The sequence below is a fragment of the Halichoerus grypus genome, chromosome 14 (assembly GCF_964656455.1).
Source record: "Halichoerus grypus chromosome 14, mHalGry1.hap1.1, whole genome shotgun sequence".
NCBI classification, from domain to species: Eukaryota; Metazoa; Chordata; class Mammalia; order Carnivora; family Phocidae; genus Halichoerus; species Halichoerus grypus.
In genome coordinates this window covers 64,475,273-64,499,112 of record NC_135725.1, presented here as the reverse complement: position 1 = coordinate 64,499,112, position 23,840 = coordinate 64,475,273, and the positions used below count along the sequence as shown (strand labels likewise).

The window sequence follows — 23,840 nt, the reverse complement described above, 5'->3', positions numbered from 1 at the left end:
ACAATGAGATAAAATGCAACAATTTAAAAGGAATGGATTGCCAATCTGGGTAAATTTCAGAAACATAATGCTGAGTGAAAAGGCAAATTGCAAAAGGAAAGTTCAATATGGTATCATTTATGTAAAATCTAAGATATTAATTATGAATATGTGGACATGTAGGAAAAATATGAAAATATGAAAGAATCATGCAGGGGAATAAAGCCTCCAACTTCACAGATACAGATCCTTCCAGGTCCAGGACAGGAGGGCTTCCACCATATTTGTAATATTTTATTTTCCTTGAAAAAATATTTGAAGCACCTATGGCAAAATTTTTTTTTTTTTTAAAGATTTTTTATTTATTTATTTGACAGAGAGAGAGAGACAGTGAGAGAGGGGACACACGCAGGGGGAGTGGGAGAGGGAGAAGCAGGCTTCCCGCGGATCGGGGAGCCCGATGCGGGGCTCGATCCCAGGACCCTGGGATCATGACCTGAGCCGAAGGCAGACGCTTAATGACTGAGCCACCCAGGCACCCCTTAAGATTTGGTTTTGATGGTGGGTGCAGAGGTATCTGTTATATTTTCTCTGTTTGAATTATTTCATAATTAAGAAGCAATAGTAAAAAGATATTCATGGATCAAATTGATATTTTAACCAAGTTATTTTTGACCAAGTTTTTGGATATCCCTGTTATAATACCTGGCATAATATAGGTAAACAGTAAGTGTTTTTGTTTTGTTTTGTTCCTCCATCCCCAACTGGATCTTACTCAAAGTTTTGTTGCCCAATCTCAGAAGAAATATTTAAAAATTTCTTTCTTAATTAAAAAAGTTTGGGGGTGCCTGGGTGGCTCAGTCAGTTAGGCGTCTGACTCTTGATTTCGGCTCAGGTCATGATCTCAGCATGGTGAGATCGAGCCCAGCCTCAGGCTCCCCACTGGGTGCGGAGCCTGCTTTGGATTCTCTCTCTCCCTTTCCCTCTGCCCTTCCCCACCCATTTTTTTTCTCTCTCTCTTTTTTTTTACCTTTTGAGCCCCTTCACCTATTATTCCCACCCCCACCAACCAATAATCTGTTCTCTGTATCTATGAACTTAGGTGTTTTTTTTTCTTTAATTCCACATATAAGAGAGATTGTACAGTATCTGTCTTCTCTGACTTACTTCACTTAGCATAATGCCCTTAAATTCCATCCATATGGTCATATATTGCAAGATTTCATTCCTTATGACTGAATAATATTCCACTGTGTGTCCACTCCACAATTTCTCTATCCATTCGTCCATGAGTGGACACTTGAGTTGTTACCAGATCCTGGCTGTTGTAAACAATGCTGCAATGAACACTGCAGTGTTTGACAGTGTTTGACAGATGAAATACAGCAGAATCATGAAAGCCACCTTGAAATATACCTCCTCCCCTCTCAATTTCTAGTTTATTTTACTATACTTCCTCTTTTTCCTTCTCTTGCCTGTTTCTGAGAGAAGTCACTGACGTACCTTTTTTTCTTTAACGTTTTAATTTAAATTCCAGTTAGTTAACAGACAGTGCAATATTAGGGAGTGCACTTGTGATGAGCACCAGGTGTTGTAAGTGTTGAATCATTAAATTGTGCACCTGATGTACCTTAAGCTTCCATGCAAAATAAGAATGACAATACAACAAGAAAAAGAATAAACTATCTTTCCTCTCCCAGATTTTTAGATTTATATTTATGTTTGTGCCAGGTTAAGGCAGAGAAAGACTGATCTATGTCTCTTTCTGCTTGCTCTACCAGTCAGCTCATCGTTCATACATTAGAGGACTGAAAATCTTCGGAGATATACCTTCCAGCAATAAATTAAACCTCTTACTTTGAGGTTTGGTTCCTGTTTGATTTTTAGGAAAATTTAAAATAAAATTGCTACCAGGAAGATACAGATAATGACAGATGACTTATTCTCTAATTTTGCCCAGCTTACTTTACAAATTATTTTTCTTACAACAAAAGAAAAAGGATTTTGACATTGAAAGACAGACATGGTGCCACAGCCCTTCTCCCCTTCTCCCCATGAGCAACATGAGAAAGGACTCTTTCCCCCTCATTATACTTTCAATATGAACAATTGTAACTAGAACCCATGATATACGTAAGGTATAGTTATTGTCTGAATGGAGTTATTCTTGGCCTTGGAAGCAAGAATAAAGGAAGTTAAAGGAAGAGTATTAGGTACAACAAGTTAAGGAAGAGTATTAAGAAATATGTGTTTCTGTTGAGAGATGAGTTCTTTGTTTACCCTTTCAGAGATTCAATATAGTTTGGGTCTGTAAGTATCTTGACTTATATTAACATCTCTGTCCCAAGTTAATGTCCTATTTCCACCTAATTCTGCAATACAAACAGGTTCACAAATATCACCAGAAAATAAATCAAGTAATATTTGTACATCTAAAATACCAAGGGATTTCTGTAAAGTGAAACTCAAGGATCAGCCAAACATATTTGGCCAAAAATCAGAACAGTCAAAATTACCCAACAGACTATATCAATAGCTAAGTTTACTTCAAGAGGTAGAAGATAAAATATTGTACTGATTCATGGGAGGTGTTTAAACACACCTGTACTGAAAGCACATTTTTACTAATATAATTAGTGGTTTATCTCAAGTGTTGACTGTTTTCACATAGGTAATTAAGTGGATCAACATGCAGGTTCCTTCCACACTCAGCCAAAAAGATCCCATAAGAATACGCTACAGCTGGTCCTTGGACATCTTATTTTGAGACAACCTGGAGTAGCTAGCTTTTTCTTTTTTTGCATCAGATCATTCTAGACTTCCTAAAATTTCCATGCTCTTGTCTCCTCTATAGCAAACATTATAGAGAGTGAGGTACAGTGGGGAAGGGGTGTAAGGAGTTTAACCAAGAAGATGCTGGAGAAGTGTTTGTTGGTACAAACTTGGAGCAACTCAACAAAATCATTCATGACCAAAAGAAATTGCATGTTACACAAGCTCTCAATACCCCACTAAAGAAAAATGCCCAGTGGAAATAGTCAATTTTAAGATTTCTTTTTCTTTATTTGGGCTGCAAGGCAAAAGTCCATCAACTAACATCACCTGTAAACCAACTAATTTGTTGATTCCTGAAAAATGATATTTATTTAAAAAAAGATCTAATTAAAATGCTGCATTCATAGTTTATACATTCAAGTCACCACTGAAAATAAAAAGAATATAATAAGACACAATTATTTTGTACCCCATAGATGAACCTTCTCATTCTATGGCTTCCCATTCAAGGAACACTTTGCATAATTTATTCTTTACCAGTATCTGTGCTATCAAAATTTGTCAAATAACTTTACAACATAATCCAAGTTCTCAGCATCAAAACTACTATTATTCCAATTTGTCCATAAAGGCAAAAAATACACATACCTCAACAAATATAAAACATGGGATGATGGAATAACTTCGTTGAGTGTTGTTTCCTACAGCCATTTCTTACACCATGTAGTGAGGCTGCACCGTCTCCAACTGTCTCCAGGCTGAAATAGAGATGGGTAACATGGTGTAAGAACCACATGTTAGGCAGTCCCTTGGGTCTTTATGTAAAAATATCAGCTGCCCTCCAGATAAACAAGCTGAGGACAAACAAGGTAAATAGTGATCTGGAGTACAGTCAAGTCAGAGTAGTCATCATTCTAGGGAAAAGAAATATAAATAGTAGCATGAACAGTCTTAGAGTCTAAAGGACAGGTAGGGAGCCCCCGTGCACAAAGCTACAGGGGACAGAATTCTAATCGCATGGAACTGCATGGTGCTTTATCCCAGGAGACTGCCCTCATACCACAAAAGGCAGTTTCTGCTACAACACATTTGTTGTCCATCCTGCATGGATCTCCTCGGTCTACGCCTGATTCTTTTGTTTGCTTTGTTTCTGCCCTTGCCTCTGCCTTTGGAGCTGACATTTAGTATTGAGGCACTAATCCCTGACTTCTTTCCCTGCCTACTCTTCGCCCTTGCTCCCTTGACTACATGGCTATTAACTATTTTGGATTAATACATCACTGATCCCTCTCACTGAGTTCCCTCAGCTGTGTGTGTGTGTGTGTGTGTGTGTGTCCCAAACACAAAACATTGACACCATAATAAAATCTCTTATTTTACAATAATGGAGTAGCTAGGCAACAGCAGATTATTTTAAGTATTTGTTAGAATAGCTGTCCAACTTTGAACCAAAAATATTCCTGCATTAGATTTTAAGAAGAATCAAAATCAACCAAACAACCAAGTAGAGGTTTTAGACTTTTATAAAACTTCCAAGGCCAGAGGAAAAGAATTTCCAACACACCTTTTATTCTCTATCCAAAGCGATACTTAATGTGTGTCCAGTATCTGCTCTTGATAGTTACTGTTTTTTGTCTGTTCTGTTTCCGTGTCGTCCTTCCCCGTAGTTGTTACGGGCTGTGGTATTAAGAGAAACACAGAGACTGCCAGTCCATGTAAACGGCCAACTGCACTTTCCTTAAAGGTCATGAATTAATGTTTTTAACTTAATTCTAGCTTTAAGTCCTCTTTACCTTTTCTAGAATGAAACTTTACAATACATTTCCTTCTCTTTCTCAGATATCAATTTCTCACTTGATTAAAACATTTTCTGATGAAACCTAACATTTATGCATGGTATTAAGTCCACACCAATCACAGTATTTGAATTATTTAAGTTTTAGGCAACTTAATTTTTTCTTTTTAATTTAATTTTATTGTGCTATGTTAGTCACCATACAATACATCATTAGTTTTTGATGTAGTGGTCCACGATTCATTGTTTTCGTATAACACCCAATGCTCCATGCAGTACGTGCCCTCCTTAATACCCATCACCGGGCTAACCCATCCCCCCACCCCCTCCCCTCTAAAACCCTCAGTTTGTCTCTCAGAGTCCATAGTCTCTCATGGTTCGTCTCTCCCTCCGATTCCCCCCACCTTCATTTTTCCCTTCCTTCTCCTAATGTCCTCCATGCTATTCCTTATGTTCTACCGGTAAGTGAAACCATATGATAATTGACTTTCTCTACTTGACTTATTTCACTTAGCATAATCTCCTCCAGTCCCATCCATGTTGATGTAAAAGTTGGGTATTCATCCTTTCTGATGGCTGAGTAATATTCCATTGTATATATGGACCACATCTTCTTTATCCATTCATCTGTTGAAGGGCATCTTGGCTCTTTCCACAGTTTGGCTATTGCGGACATTGCTGCTATGAACATTGGGGTGCATATGGCCCTTCTTTTCACTACATCTGTGTCTTTGGGGTAAATACCCAGTAGTGCAATTGCTGGGTTATATTTTTTATTTTTTATTTTTTGAGGAACCTCCACACTGTTTTCCAAAGTGGCTACCAACTTGCATTCCCACCAACAGTGTAAGAGGGTTCCCCTTTCTCCACAACCTCTCCAACATTTGTTGTTTCTTGCCTTGTCAATTTTTGCCATTCCAACTGGTGTAAGGTGGTATCTCAATGTGGTTTTGATTTGAATTTCCCTGATGGCTAATGATGATGAACATTTTTTCATGTGTCTGTTAGCCATTTGTATCTCTTCTTTGGAGAAGTGTCTGTTCATGTCTTCTGCCCATTTTTTGACTTGATTATTTGTTTTTTGGGTGTTGAGTTTGAGAAGCTCTTTATAGATCTTGGAAATCAGCGCTTTGTCTGTAGTGTCATTTGCAAATATCTTCTCCCATTCTGTGGGTTGCCTCTTTGTTTTGTTGACTGTTTCCTTTGCTGTGCAGAAGCTTTTTATCTTGATGAAGTCCCAAAAGTTCATTTTTGCTTTTGTTTCACTAGCCTTTGGAGATGTACCTTGAAAGAAGTTGCTGTGGCTGATGTCAAAGAGGTTACTGCCTATGTTCTCCTCTAGGATTTTGATGGATTCTTGTCTCACATTGAGGTCTTTCATCCATTTTGAGTTTATCTTTGTGTATGGTGTTAGAGAATAGCCGAGTTTCATTCTTCTGTATATAGCTGTCCAATTTTCCCAGCACCATTTATTGAAGAGACTGTCTTTTTTCCATTGCATATTTTTTCCTGCTTTGTCGAAGACTATTTGACCATAGAGTTGAGGGTCCATATCTGGGCTCTCTATTCTGTTCCATTGGTCTATATGTCTGTTTTTGTGCCAGTACCATGCTGTCTTGGTGATCACTGCTTTGTAATATAGCTTGAAATCAGGCAACGTGATGCCCTCAGCTTTGTTTTTCTTTTTCAACATTTCCTTGGTGATTCGGGGTCTTTTCTGATTCCATACAAATTTTAGGATTGTTTGTTCTAGCACTTAAACAATTCATGGAAACCAATGAGAATGAAAACACATCAGTCCAAAACCTAAGGGATACTGCAAAGGTGGTCCTAAGGGAGAAATACCATAGCCATCCAAGCATCACTCAAAAAATAGAAAAATCCCAAATTCACCAACTAACTTTACACCTTAAAGAACTACAGAAAAAGCAACAAACAATGTCTAAGCCATGCATTAGAAGAGAAATAATTAAGATTAGAGCAGAGATCAATGAATTAGAAACCAGAAATACAGATCAGATCAACGAAACTAGAAGCTGGGTCTTTGAAAGAATTAATAAGATCGATAAACCACTGGCCAGACTTATCCAAAAGAAAAAAGAGAGGACCCAAATTAATAAAATTATGAATGAAAGGGGAGAGATCATGACTAACACCAAGGAAATAGAAACAATTATTAGAAATTATTATCAACAACTATATGCCAATAAATTGAGCAACATGGAAGAAATGGATGTCTTCCTGGAAACCTATAAACTACCAAGACCGAATCAGGAAGAAATTGACAACCTGAATAGGCCAATAACCAGTAATGAGATTGAAGCAGTGATCAAAAACCTCCCAAAAAACAAGAGTCCAGGGCCTGATGGATTCCATGGGGAATTCTACCAAACATTCAAAGAAGAAATAATACCTATTCTCCTGAAGCTGTTTCAAAAAATAGAAACAGAAGGAAAGCTTCCAGACTCATTCTATGAGGCCAACATTACCTTAATCCCCAAACCAGGCAAAGACCCCATCAAAAAGGAGAATTTCAGACCAATATCCCTGATGAATATGGATTCCAAAATTCTCAACAAAATCCTAGCTAATAGGATCCAACAATACATTAAAAGGATCATCTACCATGACCAAGTGGGATTTATCCCTGGGATGCAAGGGTGGTTCAACATTCGCAAATCAATCAGTGTGATAGAACACATTAATAAGAGGAGAGAGAAGAACCATACGGTCCTCTCAATTGATGCAGAAAAAGCATTTGACAAAATACAGCATTCTTTCCTGATTAAAATTCTTCAGAGTATAGGGATAGAGGGAACATTCCTCAAGTTCATAAAATCCATCTATGAAAAACCCACAGCAAATATCATCCTCAATGGGGGAAAGCTGAGAGCCTTTCCCTTAACATCAGGAACACAACAAGGATGCCCACTCTTGCCACTATTGTTCAACATAGTACTAGAAGTCCTAGCAACAGCAGTCAGACAACAAAAAGAAATAAAAGGTATTCAAATTGGCAAAGAAGAAGTCAAACTCTCTCTCTTCGCAGATGACATGATACTTTATGTGGGAAATCCAAAAGACTCCACCCCCAAATTACTAGAACTCATACAGCAATTCAGTAATGTGGCAGGATACAAAATCAATGCACAGAAATCAGTTGCTTTCTTGTACACTAACAATGCAACTGTAGAAAGAGAAATTAGAGAAACGATTCCATTTACAATAGCACCAAAAACCATAATACCTCGGAATAAACCTAACCAAAGACATAAAGGATCTATACTCTGGGAACTACAGAACACTCATGAAAGAAATTGAAGAAGACACAAAAAGGTGGAAAAATATTCCATGCTCATGGATCGGAAGAATAAACACTGTTAAAATGTCTATGTTCCCCAGAGCAATCTATACCTTCAACACCATCCCGATCAAAATTCCAATGACTTTTTTCAAAGTGCAACTTAATTTTTTTAATTAAAATAGGATATTACCAGTTATAAAATAATACCCATAATAAATCTCTTTCTCCATTTGGGGATTTAGGAAGAATTAATTTTTTTTTTACAATTAGAAAAGAATCCGTATGTAAGGTACACATTGAGCTGATCTGGTAACCACTTCTTTACATTTTACCCTCACTTAACCCAAATATCTGAGAATTTACTTATCAGTGTTTATGACTTAGAGTCTTTCTGTTTGTACTAACTAAATACAGTGCCATATATCTGAAAAGAAATTAACTTTTAATCACCTCAAAGTAAGCATGGGCACCAGAAAAAGCAAAGGCATCAGACACCTAGTATTTTAGATGGTTTCTCCAGATGATTAATTAAAAATAGCAATGAAATGGAGAATATAAGACAAGCTTTGGGGTATCATATAAAATTCTCCTCTATCTTCACTCTTCTGGCCCAAAATACAACCTAGCTTTTTACATGTGTACAGAGATTTTATATACACACACATATAATCACTGACTATACTTTTTTTTAAAGATTTTATTTATTTATTTGACAGAGAGAGACACAGCAAGAGAGGGAACACAGCAGGGGGAGTGGGAGAGGGAGAAGCAGGCTCCCCGCAGAGCTGGGAGCCCAATGTGGGACTCGATCCCAGACCCTGGGATCATGACCTGAGCCAAAGGTAGATGCTTAATTACTGAGCCACCCAGGCGCCCCATCACTGACTATATTGAGGCATACTTTACATATCATATAACTCACCCATCTCAAGTGTACAATTCAATGCTATTTTAGTAAATTTACCAAGTTGTGCAACTGTCACCATAAAACAATTTTAGCACTTTTTCCCACCCCAAAAAGAATCCTCTTCCTCACCATCACCTCCCTGATCACTCTACCACTCCGCCAGCCAAGTCAACCACAAATCTACTTTCTGTCTCTCTTTGCCTTTTCTGGATTCAAATAAATAGAATTATACAATATATGGTTTCTTGACCTGGATTCTTTGACTTAGCACAATGTTTTTGAGGTTTATTCACATCATGATGCACATGTCAGTAATTTTTTCCTTTTTGTTGCTGAATAGTATTCCGCTGTATTATCTATAGCACCTTCACCAATTGGTGGAAATGTAGGTTGTTTCTAATTTTTGCTGAATCCAATATTAGGTAGTGTCCAATATTGTGGGTCATGATGCTAAGAACATCTGTGTATTATGTAGCCATATGTTTTCATTTCTCATGGTTAGATACCAAGAGTATAATTACTGGGTCATTCACTAAATTATGTTTAAGAGAACTGCAGAAGTATTTTCCAAAGTGGTTGTGTCATTTTACATTGATACCAGCACTGTAAGAGAATTCCCATTTCTCCACACCCTAACATTTTTATTGTCTATCTCTTTTATTATACTCACTCTAGTGGTTATGAGATGATATCTCATTGTGGTTTTCATTTCATAATAACAAATGATATTGAGCATCATTTCATGTGCTTATTAGCCATTCTTATATCTTCTTTTGTGAAACATCTATTCAAATCTTTCAGTTTTTTTGATTGGGTTTTTTATCTTTTTTTTTTATTATGTTATGTTAATCACCATACATTACATCATTAGTTTTTGATGTAGTGTTCCATGATTCACTGTTTGCATATAACATCCAGTACTCCATTCAATACATGCCCTCTTTAATACCCATCACCAGGCTAACCCATCCCCTCCCCGCCTCCCCTCTAGAGCCCTCAGTTTGTTTCTCAGAGTCCATAGTCTCTCATGGTTCTTTTCCCCCTCTGATTTACCCCCCTTCATTTTTCCCTTCCTACTATCTTCTTTTTTTTTTTTTAACATATAATGTATTATTTGTTTCAGAGGTACAGGTCTGTGATTTATCAATCTTACACAATTCACAGCGCTCACCATAGCACATACCCTCCCCAATGTCTATCACCCAGCCACCCCATCCCTCCCACCCCCCACCACTCCAGCAACCCTCAGTTTGTTTCCTGAGATTAAGAATTCCTCTTATCAGTGAGATCATGTGATACATGTCTTTCTCTGATTGACTTATTTTGCTTAGCATAATACCCTCTAGTTCCATCCATGTTGCTGCAAATGGCAAGATTTCGTTGTTTTTTTTTATGGTTGCAAAATATTCCATTGTATATATATACCACATCTTCTTTATCCATTCATCTGTTGATGGACATCTTGCCTCTTTCCATAGTTTGGCTATTGTGGACATTGCTGATATAAACATTGGGGTGCACATACCCCTTTGGATCACTACATTTGTATCTTTGGGGTAAATACCCAGTAATGCAATTGCTGGGTTGTAGGGTAGCTCTATTTTCAACTTTTTGAGGAACCTCCATACTGTTTTCCAGAGTGTGTTTTTTATTTTATTACTTTCAAGGTATAAAAGTTCTTTTATTTTCTGAATACAAGTCTCTTATCAGATATGTTGACTATCAATGTGTCTTGGCATAGACTCCTTTAGGTTTATTCTGCTTGGAGATTTCTCACTACTTGAATCTGTGTGTTTGTTTTTTTCCCCCAAGTTCGGGAGAATTTTCAGCTATTATTCCTGGAATACTTTTCAATATGCTCTCTCATTTCCTGGGACTCCAATGACATGAATATTAGATCTTTTGTTTTAGTCCATCATGTCTCTGAGACTAATTTTTTCCCCCTCAGTCTATTTTCTCTGTTTTTCAGATTAGGTATTTTCTACTATTCTGTCTTCAAGTTCACTGATTCTTTCCCCTGTCATCTTCATTATGGAGTTGAGCTAAGTCCACCCACTAAGTTTTTTAAATTTTAGTTGTGCTTTTTAATTCTAAAATTTCCATTTGCTTTTTCTTTACATTATCTATTTCTTTGCTGAGATTTTTTTTTTCATTTGCTTCAGCATGTTTGTAATTGTTTATTGAAGAATTTTTATGATGACTGCTTAAAAATTCTTGTCAGATAACTCTAGCATCTATGTCATCTGGGTATTGGTGTTTCTTGATCTTAATTCCATTTGAGATCTTCCCTGTTCTTGGTATGAAGGGTGTTTTTTTATTGAAACCTTGGGTTGTTACATTAGAAGGCTCAAGATCTTGTTTAAACTTTATCATACTTCCTCTGATACTCCTCCAGTAGGTATGGGGAATGTCCCCTTGTTACTGCCATGTGAAGGAGGAAGTCCAGGTTCTTTACTTGGTCTTCTGTGACACCTGGTTGGGGAGGGGCCCCTTTGCTAGACAGAAATGGAATTCAGGGCCTCAAGTAGGCCTCCACTGATATCCTGGCTGGGAGGGGGAGAGGTATCTCTTTCTTTAAAACTCCCCATGTGGCCTCCTTGGACACTGTGGGAAGGTGGCCTTGTGGCTGCTGAGTAGTGATAAAACTCCTGACTTTCCACTAGCTCTCTGTGATACCATCCCAGTGAGGGGGAAGTAGGGGTGCCTGGTAAGGATGAGAGTCAAGGCTCCCCACATGTTCTCCCCTGATACTGGGACTTAGGGGGACTACTCATTACTGCCCTGCATGAAATAAAGTTCTGGCTCCCCCTTGGTTTTCTCTGACATGACCCTAATAGCAGGCTATAAGGAGGCTCCCCCAGACTCCTAAGGGTAGAAGTCCAGGATCTGCACTTGGCCTTCACCAACCTAGCAGTAGAGATGATACTTAATTTTTTCTCTGGTGTTTGGCTGGAGTCAAGGGGTTGTTTTCTAAAAGTTTTTGGTCTTCCTAGGCTGCCATTTTCTTGATCCCTTGGCAAAAGCTTTGCTTAGGGCTATTTTGTCTTTGAGTATTGGTGTCCTCAGGGTTGCCAGATTCTCCAACATCCAGTCAGAGAGGAGGCAAAAAGAAAATCCTGGGAACTCACCATTGGGTTGTTTCTTGCGTGCTGAGGTCCCTAGACAGTCTACCTTTTCCTTCTACCTCTCTGTTTCCTTATGTTTGTTTTACATATAACATCTAAGATTTTCAGTTGTTTTTAGTGAGAAGAACAGTGAAAAGTACATCTTACTCCATACTCTCTGAAGCAGAAGTCATCAGAATCTTTTTGAAGGAGTGTCACATACAACAGCCACCAAGATTCTTGTACAGAGTTGTAAATTTGAGTTTCTTGGTGCCCAAAGTTTCAAAATATCAGAACATATCATTCATTCATTCATTCATTCATTCATGAGTCCCTAATTCATGCCAGGTATCCTATTAGGCACAACTAGAAGCAATGAACTGGTCAGATACCCCATATTCAAGGGGCTGACAGCTATCTAGAAGGCACTAGAAAACAAACATAAGAACAAATATAACAATGGGATATAAGTACAAACATAAAAGGAAATAAGAAAGGGGTGTCTGGGTGGCACAGTCTGTTAAGCCTCCTAATCTTGATTTTGGCTCTCAGGGTTATCAGATCGAGCCCCACATTGGGCTACATGCTGGGTGTGGAGCCTGCTTAAGATTCTCTCTCCTTCTGCCCCTCCTTGACACCCCTCCCCTACTCACACACGTGAGGTCTCGCTCTCCCTCTCAAAAAAAAAAAAAAAGAAAGAAAGAAAGAAGAGGGATAATGGCAGCACAGATGAATAATCTTGGGGTCAGGGATCTCTTATACATTGGTTATAATATACATTAATCTTTTATACATTAGGCACAGTAGACACAGTACCTAGGATCCACAATACTTTTAGGGGCCTATGCAAAGGTTTTAATGTCTTCTAAAACCAGAAAATGGACTGCTAGGCAGAAAAAAATATATATATATATCATTAAATTCAGTTTTATACCATTCAATTGTAAAATATAAATTTTAATTTTTTTTTAAATAGAGAAAGGGGTCCCCAGAGGAAACTTGCTTAGAGTCCACAAAAGTAATAATCCAGCCCTAGTTGAGAAAAAGTTAAGGAAAGGTTTCTTAGAAGAGATGGCTGTTTAAGTTGATTAAAATAAACGTAGGAGGATGAGAGAAGCATTTCAGCTAAAGGGAAGAGCAGGAGCAAAGTTTCCAAAGATATGAATCAGCCTAACAGGTTTGAGAAACTAAGAACAAACACCAGGTCAAATGTATGAAAACCAGGATGAGCTCCCAAAATATATGTACATGTAACTCCGTATTATGACAAATTCTTGCCAGCAGAGTACCTCAAGAACAAGAAATACAACATGGTCCATTTCCATATCAGATAGGAACATAGGGAAAAAGAGGAATATTGACAGACAACGCTGTTTCCTGGTAATACATTCAGACAGGGCTCCTATTTCTAGGCAGCTAAGTATATTATAAATCAGAATTGTCCAGTGAAGGGATCAATGCCTTCTCATATGTTTCCACTGATTTTTCCACGTAATTTCCTCTTGTTTATGAGAAGTGTTACAATTCCTAATCAACCCAGGACAAATACAAAAATAATTACTGATTACAGAGTATCTGTTTTAGTGATTCTGAAAATGGATGGTGATGGAACATGGTCACAGCTGGATGGGGATAAACTGCTTTTTAAGTTTTGCAGAATTGGCTCCAGCTGACCAGGCAAGGAAGCTGCAAAGGACAAAAATGTCCTTGAGAAATAGGCACCATGACTCAGTGGGCCTTTCTGTCCAGCTTTGATGAGAATCTAAAATTGCCAGTGGCCAGGGGCCACAGTCACAGCCTGTGGTCATTCTCAGTAGCCTGGAGCTTATTATTTTAGGGAAACTAGAGCCTTCTCTTTTGACAGAGACCATTTTGAGCTAATTTTCCTTAAAAATGTCATGGCTCCCATCAAAGTTAGGATGATGTGAATTAATGGAGTTCACATAGGCAACAACAATATGGACACCAAAAATGGGACCCTTCTGAGGAAACGAAGAATTCTTCACTCTGAGGACACAATGATTTAGGACAGTGTTTGTGAACCCTGTCACTATTGATATTGTAGGTCAGATAATTCTTTGTTGTGCAGGGCTGTCCTGAGCATTGTTAGATGTTTAGTTACATCCCTGACTTCTAGCCATGAGATGCCAACAGTAGCAACCCCCTTCCCAAACCATTGACGACTAAAAAGGTTTACAGACATTGCCAGATATCCCTTTCAAGAGGGGAGAGGGGTATGCGGAGTGATGGTCTCTGGGGGAGAACCACTAATTTAGGAGATTTGAAAGCAGAGCTCCTAGAACATGAGAATTTTTGAGCTGGTGAGCAACTTGCTTCACCTGGGATAGAGGTCACGGTTTTGCCCAAGGGAATAAACCTATTTCTGCTTAGTACCCAACAGAGGGAATTTTGGAATTTTTTTTTTTTTTGCTTATTACCATATGGTGTGGGATCTCAAAAAGGCAGTGTTGAAAACAAGCTTAAACAACCTTAAAATAGTTCTGGAGGGATTTTGCTTCCAGCTAAGAGAAAGCAACTGAGACTGGATTTCATGCCTGACAACTAAAACATACAGACAAAAATAAATAGACAATGGTATTCAAGGCATTGGACCTAGGGCAACAAAGGGCAGTGATCCCTAAAAGATGAGAACAAACAGGTGAGCCCTATGACTGCCTTTGCTTATTTCCTGGAGAGTCTTCAGGCCGTGGTAGAGAAGGGGAACCCAGAAGAGTAGCCAGTGGTCTCCCTGAATAGACAGAGATGAGACTGGGGAGGGAGCCCTGGCAACTGGAATTCACAAGGCCAAATACAGAGAAGAGGACAATACAGCAAGAGAGCCAGTTGTTCTGCAGAGGGTCCCTTCTGAGTCTTTAGCAGACTTCTGATGAGCATGAATGGAAAGTACCCAAGGCCCAAGAGAAACCATCCAGAGGGATTAGAGCAAATAATCACCAAGGCTCACACATGCCTAAGAATACTTTCTGTTCCCACCAACCAAGACAGACTCCCAATTCGCCAGACAGCAGGTAGAGGGACTTCAGTGTTGGTTAATTAATAACCGGTATGAAAACATTTCTCATCCAGGAACCACAAGTGGCACTGAGAAGTACTCCTTGTAGAGTATTATTGGTTTTTTCTTCCTGTTACAGAATACTAAATATTTATTGAGATTCTAGGCCACTGAGTAGTAGCTTTCCCCAGGTATCAGGGGGCCACAGAAGCAAGAATATGTGCCAGCACAACCCATAACTCAGGTCATGTCAAAGGCATCTCTGACATGAGTTTTCCCACATTGAACATAGTGGAACTTTCTAGAAATTCCTCAAAATTAGGTTTGGGTAAGATTAAAGTAAGATTAGGTCTGTCTACAAAGGGGGAAAATAGGGCTTATTTCTATGTAACCCAAATCTTAATGAGAGGTAAGGGAGGTTGCAGAAGAGGAGAAATTAAGGGGTCAGAAACAATGAGTTGTGAGAATTTCATTTTATTCTGCAGTACTCAGGGTGAGCCATAATCCCCCAATCCAGCTCATCTTTAACACATGTCAAATAGTCATTAACTTCCTTGGTGGCGCTGAACTACCCCTCACTGTTCTGGATCATTCCTATTCAGTACATTATCTCCAACCAGGATCACAGTTTGCATTTAATTTCCCAAAGCTGGAAAACCTATTTCTTTTTTTTTTTCTTTCATTCTTTCTCTGTCCTTTTTTTTTTTTTTTAGAGTGACAAAGACATGAAGGGATAGGAACAAACTGAATGGGTTGTAGGTGAGCACAAAACAGATTTCATCATAAGATGGTGTGTCATTTAGGAATGCACTACTTGGGCTTTCAAGAGAAATTCTTTACTCTGTTCAATTTTAGAGATGCTTTTCAAAGCTTGTGAGGAATGACGATGTAAAGGCCCTACATAATAGGAGAGTGGTTTTGGCACTCTCTTTTTCCTTCAGTCTCTTCCCTGCACGGTGTCTCACAGCTAGATCCACAGTCCAGCCCTTGAACTAGCCCATACTAAGGCAGGGAGATATAAAGAGCATAAAACCCACAAACCAGGGAAATCTAGACTGGAGTCAAACCTTTACAACACAACTCAGGGGCCTTACAAGGATACCTTGGCCCCCACATTGTTCTTGAGTGACTTTTCAGACCCAGGAATAATTCCAGGTGCCCTCAGGGCTCCCATACTACATTGCCTGGTCCATATGACCAGTCGTCAGTTTTGTCCCTACTGCTTAAATCTGATGAATCACCCTCCTAGTACTTCAGTCTCTCTCCAGGCCAGCATTCCTTCCTGGACCTCACTCAGTGACCCAGTTACCCCATTTATCTTGGTGGGCCCTCTGAATCTTCCAGTATGCCTGGTTCACACTTCAGCCATATGCCTGAATGGATAGTCTGCAAGACAGCCACTGCCCCTTGTCACCAGAGTATCACTGGACATGTAGGGTCTCTGCTGCTGGACCTCTCACAACTGAAGCCGTTTGCCTGGCTAATGTCTGAGCTTGCTCTAGCGTTTTGATTCTGTCAAACCTCTCCAGTCTCATTTTGCGACAATCTCCACTCTGTGCCTACCCCTGGCCTTTCTATACTCCAGTCACTCCTTTTCTGCCACATGCCAAGCTCTTTCTCACCTCTGGGTCTTCTCACGCAATGCCCCACAGAGCACTCTTCCTTCTTCCATATTTGCCTAGTAAATGTCTGCCCCTCCTTCAGATCTGCAATTAAATGCCATTTTCAATGGGAAAGTTTCCTTAACTGCCCTGATGGGTTCAGTTCTATTATGTACTTTCCTCATACTCCTTTGTAGTATTTATTGGGTAATTTTTTAATGTCTGTCCCTTCTCTAGACTGTTGGTCAGTTCTGCTCCAAGTGGCCATGGCCATGTTTGTTGGTCTTGCTCAACACTGTAACCTTAGTACCTTGTACCGTGCATGGCACACGGCTACACGGTAAATGCTGACACAAACCATGTGCCTAAGCTGCCCAGCTCCCATGTTTGATTTCACACCTGCCCTGGATCAGTTCTTTAGCTCCTCGTCCTAACTAGGTCTGGTCAATCCTTTCTAGGTTTTGCATGAATTTAACAATATCATCTTAGCAGACTTCTGGGCATTGTTTTCCTATTAAGCAGTTCTCCTGGTGGTGGCCCATAAGGCAAGACCTAGTCTTGGGTCAATCCCTTTTACCTACTCCAACTAGCTAAGACCCACTATACTTATACCCAAATAACGATGAAAAATAAAGTGTTTTTGAGGTCCTGGAAATCAAAATATAAACAAGAAAACATCTCAACATGTAAAATGGAAAGGGGGAAATTATTCCATTGAATTCTACTTCTGAGTCTTTGATTGTTTAAAAAAAAAAATCAATGCTCCATACACTGAGCACTGGATGTTACACGCAAACAATGAATCATGGAACACTACATCAAAAACTAATGATGTAATGTATGGTGATTAACATAATAAAATAAAAAAAATCACTTGAAAATAAAAATCACTCTAGACTGCTGCTTTAAAAGGTGTATTCCTTAATTAAATAAAACAAAAGTTAAAAGTTAAATTGGAAAAAGAGAGAGCCAAAGTCCACCTAGAAGCGAGTCATCTGTTAGAGACTAGGCTTTTAAAAATAACAAGGAGCACAAGGATGATGTCAAGCACAGAGCTCAGCAGGTGACTCGAAGCAGTTGGGAGGAAAGCAGAGAGCATACTGATGTCTAAATGGTTGATGGGAAGGGGTACGCTGAATCGCCTTATGGGCCACCACCAGGAGAACTGCTTAATAGGAAAACAATGCCCAGACAAGCAGGGTGTTCTCATTTCTTATAAAATTGTTGCTATTGCTAATTTTCCACCAGAAAAAAAAAAAAAAAACATAGCTGAAGAAAGTAGCAGGGCATAAAGAGCTTTTCTTAATTATAAAGTAGTGAGTTAATGTTTCCTTCAATAAAATCAAAGGTTGGAAGGAAATGACGTTTGATGCTCAGTTAAACTGAAACTCTGAAGCCCTGGAGCAAAGACAAGAAGTATGCACACAGGGACACACACACACACACACACACACACACACACACACACATGCACGCACGCACATGGGCTTGGACATCAGGAAAGTTCCAGGAAAAGTTTGCTCAGCTTAAAGTCTGGGGAAAAACAGGTGGAGAATATGTTGCAATTGTTCTTAACTGAAAAGTAGTGAATGTGATTCTTCTTTTTAAGATTTTATTTATTTGAGAAAGAATGAGAGAGAAAGAGAGACAGAACATGAGAGGGGGGAGGGTCAGAGGGAGAAGCAGACTCTCTGCTGAGCAGGGAGCCCAATGTGGGACTCCATCCTGGGACTCCAGGATCATGACCTGAGCCAAAGGCAGTCACTTAACCAACTGAGCCACTCAGGTGCCCCTGAATGTGATTCTTAAACTTAAGTATTTGTATTCTCTTACATCTGGCTCCGGTTATAAAATTTCAAATATAATTTCAAATGTAACTGCAGTTATCCATAACAAAATTGATAATGATGTTGTCATCCTGGTCTATGTTATAGGATTGACTATGCTAAAGGTAAAGAATTGTTTTATTATGGTCTCTCACGATAGACCTTTTCACTCTTCCAGTGAAAAATGCCCATTGATAAGTTTTAAGATGAACTGGTACTAGGTTAAAGTCTATTCTAAAATGGGCCATATTTTAGAAAAACTCTGGTATTCCTAGTAGCATAATGCCTTTTAATGAACTATTTTGAAGATAGGCATTGAGAAGAAGGTGTCATTTTGGCCATTCACCCATCAATAGGCTTTAGTAAGTACCTACCAACTACAAGGCCTTAGGCTTTGGATGATGTAAATATGAGTCAGTCATTGACAGAAGGTAGCTCACAACCTCGTAAGAGTATAAATGCAGACAAAATCAGAGTCTATTAAAAATGTAGATGATGAGAATTCATAGGAAGGAGAAATTGTTTCCATGGAGGATATTTGCAGTGTGTCTGTGAAGATAGGTAAGTTATGAACAGGCCTAGGAGATGTATTTCCAGACTTCAGGATGAGCAAAGTATGGAGCAGAACAGCTCAAACCATACCATGGTATGGAATTATGGTTAAACAAATATGGCCAGCACATAGGAGGCACCAAGAAAATAGCACTGGGCATAGCTAGAAGATTGGGGCTGGGTTGCTGAATGCCAAGCTAAAGATTTTAGAGTCTTCACATACCCTTTGGCTTATAGGATGTGAGATGGACAGTGGCAGGTGACCGTTGGAATTAGGAAGACCTAGTAGAGACCACTGTCTTCTAGTTGAGATGGGATTAGAATCATGTGAGAGCCGGCTTCAATCCAGTTTTTGAACTTCTCAGATGAACAGGGAAGAGAGGGAGATAGGAGCCCCTGTCTGTATGCGAGCCTCTCTGTAGTGGCCTAGAAAGGAATTTGTTAGATATTAGGGTCAGAGGGACCAGAGTGCCCTTTCAGACTTCTTAGTCATTGGTTCTTCAACATTCCTCTTTGAATTATGTTCTGGTTCACATCTCCAGGGCCACAGTGGTTTCCAATGATCCGAGCGATGGCATCACTACTTAAGTGGGGAGAAAAGAAGCAGAAGATCAAGTCCAAGGTGAGAACTTTCTGGAGAAGAGAGGAAATGCACCCTCCCCCCCCAGACTAGAATTCTAAAGAAGCTGCACAGGAAAGGCATTTTGGGGTGTGGTGTTTCCAGGATATTAGACAGCCCTTTATGGTCTCTCCTGCAGGGATGTATGTCACAAGTTGTTCTGAGCAGTGGGGAGTCTGTGATTCTGTTGTTCTGCCAAGCTAGGCTGCATTTTCCAATTTAAAGCTAAGCTGCCCAGGAGCCAAGCTGTTGGTTTTTTCAGAAGAGAAGACAGGAAGAGAGACAGAGACAGAGAGGGAGAGAATATGAATATGTGTGTGAGAGATAGAGACAAAGACACAGAAGGACAGAGGGATCCATGAATTAAGATACCAGATCTCTCCTCATGCCAACTCTCTGTAACAGAGTGGTTTTATTTTTGTCATTAGATTCTCAATCCTTGGGCCCCCTTAGAAATCACTGCCAGAAGTGCCTCTGCCCTCATGACAGGATAATTAATTAGCTCTGTTGGACCCTGTTGGGTTCTCACCGGAGACAGGAAATAGAAGCAAGAGGAATTCCCTCTCACCAAGGGAGGTTTAAGAGGAGGATTAGACAACACTGGTGTGAGCCTTGATTTGCCCACAGTCAGGGGAGGATCTGCATTTAATCAGTGACTGAACCAGCCTTAGAATTTTGAGTGAGTATAATAAAAATGATAAAACTGCCCATTAGTCTCCTTGATAAACATCTATTGGGAACTTACCATTCCATGCCAGGTTTTATATTGTTAATAGCATTATAGTTTTACTTTTTACAATTAACACTATTCTACTTCTTGAGTAATTTGCATATGATATGGAGATATCATATCTCCATATTGCAACCCACCTGCCTCATCAAGCATTCCTCCCCTCCAGGTACTAACCGGGCCCAACCCTGCTTAGCTTCTGAGATCAGACGAGATCGGATGCATTCACGGTGGTCGTGGCTGTAGACTCATCTAACATATTCCTGATCCTCCTTACCCTGTATCTACTTTCTCTTTTATCTATACCACTTATCACCTCACATGGAATTTATTTATTGTGTTCATTTATTATCTTTCTCCAACTGCCAGAATATAAGTTTCACAACTCCTTGCCTAATTTTGTACCCCAAGTTGTCTCTTAGAAAGATGACATTAAATAATTGCAAGTGAGATTAAAAAGCATGGTCTCTCTGGGACCTGTAATGGGGGCCAGGAAAATCTCCCCTGAAGAAGGGATCTCTGGATGCAGAGCAGTAAAGAGGGCGGCGGGAACCATACTCCTATTGGAGGGAATAGCCTACGGGAAGTTCCCAAGATGAGAGAAGGTACAGGCCATATGGATGAAAAGGAAGAGCCCAGGCAAGGGGACGTGTAGTGAGGCTAGGGAAGGGAAGGCCCAGCTGATACAGGGCCAGGTAGGCCATGTTAAAAAGTTTAGAAATGGTTTTAAGAATAATAGTAAACATTTGAAAAGTTTTAAGAAGAAAGCTGCCAGATGCTGATTCGTGTGCACTAAAGATTGTTCAGGGTACAGAGAGTGGTTTGGAGAACAGGACAAGGATGCATATGGTGAAGTGGTCAGTGGTCACCTGCTATCATCTGTGTGGACAGGAGGAGAAGGTGCATGGGTTAGCCTGGGGCAATAGAGACACACAGGTGAGTGAAGTCAAAGGATAATCAGAAGAGCAACTAAGATTTAGTAACTGGTTAAAGTGAGAGTGCTGGGAATGTTGAAATGTTTTTTTTTTTTTTTTTTACAATGTTTAAATCCCTCAAACTAAAATATTCATCTTTCTTATACCATCTCCAGTAGTGATGAACAGCTTTCTGTTTACCCTCGTGTTAAATCACCTGCAGCCTCCTCTTCAGCCTTCCTTCCTGAATCCCCCTTGTGTTCTCTCAGCCTTCATGTGGCCCAGAGTCAGACAGACTGTTCTTGAGAATCGCCTCACAAGATCTCCTTTTTAAAATGCCACACTAAAGAACAACAAAATCGATACCTTACTGTAAATGTACTCCCCAAATAAGTTGGGATCCCTAAATATTAACAAATTACCTTCTTTTTTTTTTCCCTTTCCAGCTCCTACATATCCTTTAAGACACAATTCAATGTCAGCCTCTTCCAGGAAGACTTCCTAGTTTAGTCAGTCAGCCATTCACAACAGTCATGCTTTGACCCGCCAATCAGCCATGCACGTTTACTATCTGAGCATTGATTTGGTGTTTAATCCCAGGCCACATTAAATCATCAATGACAGAATGGGACAAAGCAATCTCTTAGACCCTTTCTAGCCCATGAGTCTTTTGTGTTCTCATGTTGTCTCTCAAACTCTAAAGTTCTCAGTTAACTTTCTGTGGGCACATGGGTTGTCTTTATTCCAGATTATCAACTGCAAGAGTGATGAAACTTGTAAGTCTTTGTGGCGCCCACAGCATCTGGCACAGTGCCAAATGACAACGCATGGGAACAGTTCTGGTTGTTCCAAAGAGACTGTGGAAGAGGTGACTGAGTTTGCCTCAGCCCCACCTCCCCCTCCTCTCACTTCCCCACCCTCTACAGCAAAGCCCCGCTGGGCATCGAGTAGACAGTCAGCAAAAACTGGCTGTAGTAGAGTTGTCATGTCTTTAAAAGATCCTATAATTAAAGCACAGCCAATTCACAGTCATACCAGAAGGAAAATAAATGAAAAATCAAAGTACTCACCCAATTTCAGAGCAATAGTTTTACCTGTCCTTTTACTAACATTACTAACAAAACAAAACCCACCAAAAAACAAAACAAAAAACCAACCGAAAACACAAAGTACTTGAGTTTTCCTTTCTTTTTCTCTATTTTTAGTGGGAACATTTATAAAATGTGTCAAAAGGCCAGGATCAAAGGGATGAAGGCAAAAGCAAAGTTTATACAACACTGAGTTACTCATTTAGTACTGACAACTACCTTGTGAAATAGATTCAATTATAAACCGTATTTTGATACAAAAGCAGACAGTTACAGAAAGTTTAAGCAGAGTGCCCAGGACACATAGGTGGTAAGTGTCAAAGCTGAAATTTAAAACCTAGGCGTCTGACCCCAAAGTCTGTGTACTTAGTCAGTATGTCAATTTCTTCTCCAGAAAAATGAAAAAGGAAGCCAAGGGGCTTAATCCACATCCCTGCTCATTAGCCTTCTGGCTAGTGGTCAACTTACTCTCTGATGCACTGGTGCTTTTTAGAGTCCAATAAGCATCCAGGGATTGTGATTCTCTGATACAAATCCTCAGTTTTTCCTAATTAAGAGAACTTCCACAAGTCGTAAATCAAGATACATTCAGTGACCGTATTTAGGAGACCTCTCATTTTTTTTTTCTGTTTCTTCCCAGTTTTTTTTTTAATTTTATTTTATTATGTTATGTTAATCACCATACATTACATCATTAGTTTTTGATGTAGTTTCTATCCCACTAAAACTCCATACTTCTTAGGATTGTAAAATCATTCCAAGGATTTGATGTTATTTTGTGGCCCAATCTGGAATTGGTTAATGTAAATTAACCCTGCAAAAGGCCCACGTTCACTGACAGACCATGCTGATATCTATGAACAAACACTGGGGTGAAGTTAACACCTCTTCCAGTGTTCTAACACATCCTCCTTTCTCTCTGTGCTTTGCTAGCTTGTGACCTACAGAGTCTGGACAGGTTCACTGCCCACCTAATGCATCAGCCTGATGTCACTACAATGCCACCAGAATGGCAGGGCTTCCTCCCTGGGTCAACATCAACCCGCATTACATGAGTCAATGTAACTGCATCTAGATGAAGAAGCCCCATTTCCAGGGACTGGAGTGCTAGTTTTAGACTCTGGCAGGTATGGATCTGGACCCAGGTCACAACTGGAACCAAGTAAGTAGGTTAAGTCCCCGTGACTTTCTGCGTTTGTCTATTCTTTTGTACTGGTGTGGGTGTATTGGGGTAATTGCTCTGAAGGACGAAGTACACGACATGTGTAGTGTTTAGAATGTGCCAGGTTGTTCTGTAAACATCTGTTGAATGGAAGCCCTTTACACTCAGTGCTTATGGTGCCGTGTTCTATCTTTGCCCTTCGGTGTCCAGGCACTCCTGATTCAGGGGAAACTAGACTACTCTGCTTAACAAGGAGGGACTGTTTGTAGAGAACATCAGCAATACTTACTAGACATTTTCCTTACTCATACAGATAAAAAGATTATTAATTACTGAGCTGTGGCTAGTTCCCAGGACACTTAACTTGTTCACGTCTATTTTCAGAAAAGCTTTTAGATTCGAAAAGGAGTTGACTTCACGTTTTAACCCCTCACAGAGAAACCACAAAGCAGTCAAGCAGGTAGCAGCGTG

The 23,840-nt window shown here is 39.6% G+C and overlaps 1 protein-coding gene across 3 annotated transcripts in view; it reads right to left on the bottom strand.

The window, feature by feature from the left end:
- Positions 1–23,840, bottom strand: part of PLPPR1 (phospholipid phosphatase related 1) — a 257,859-nt gene that overhangs the window by 110,917 nt on the left and 123,102 nt on the right. For all 3 annotated transcript variants that reach the window (XM_078061527.1, XM_078061529.1, XM_078061528.1), the window contains exon 2: positions 3,403–3,512. In XM_078061527.1, the coding sequence (XP_077917653.1) occupies positions 3,403–3,465 (63 nt within the window). In that variant the 5' untranslated portion in view covers positions 3,466–3,512. The remainder of the gene's footprint in view (positions 1–3,402; positions 3,513–23,840) is intronic.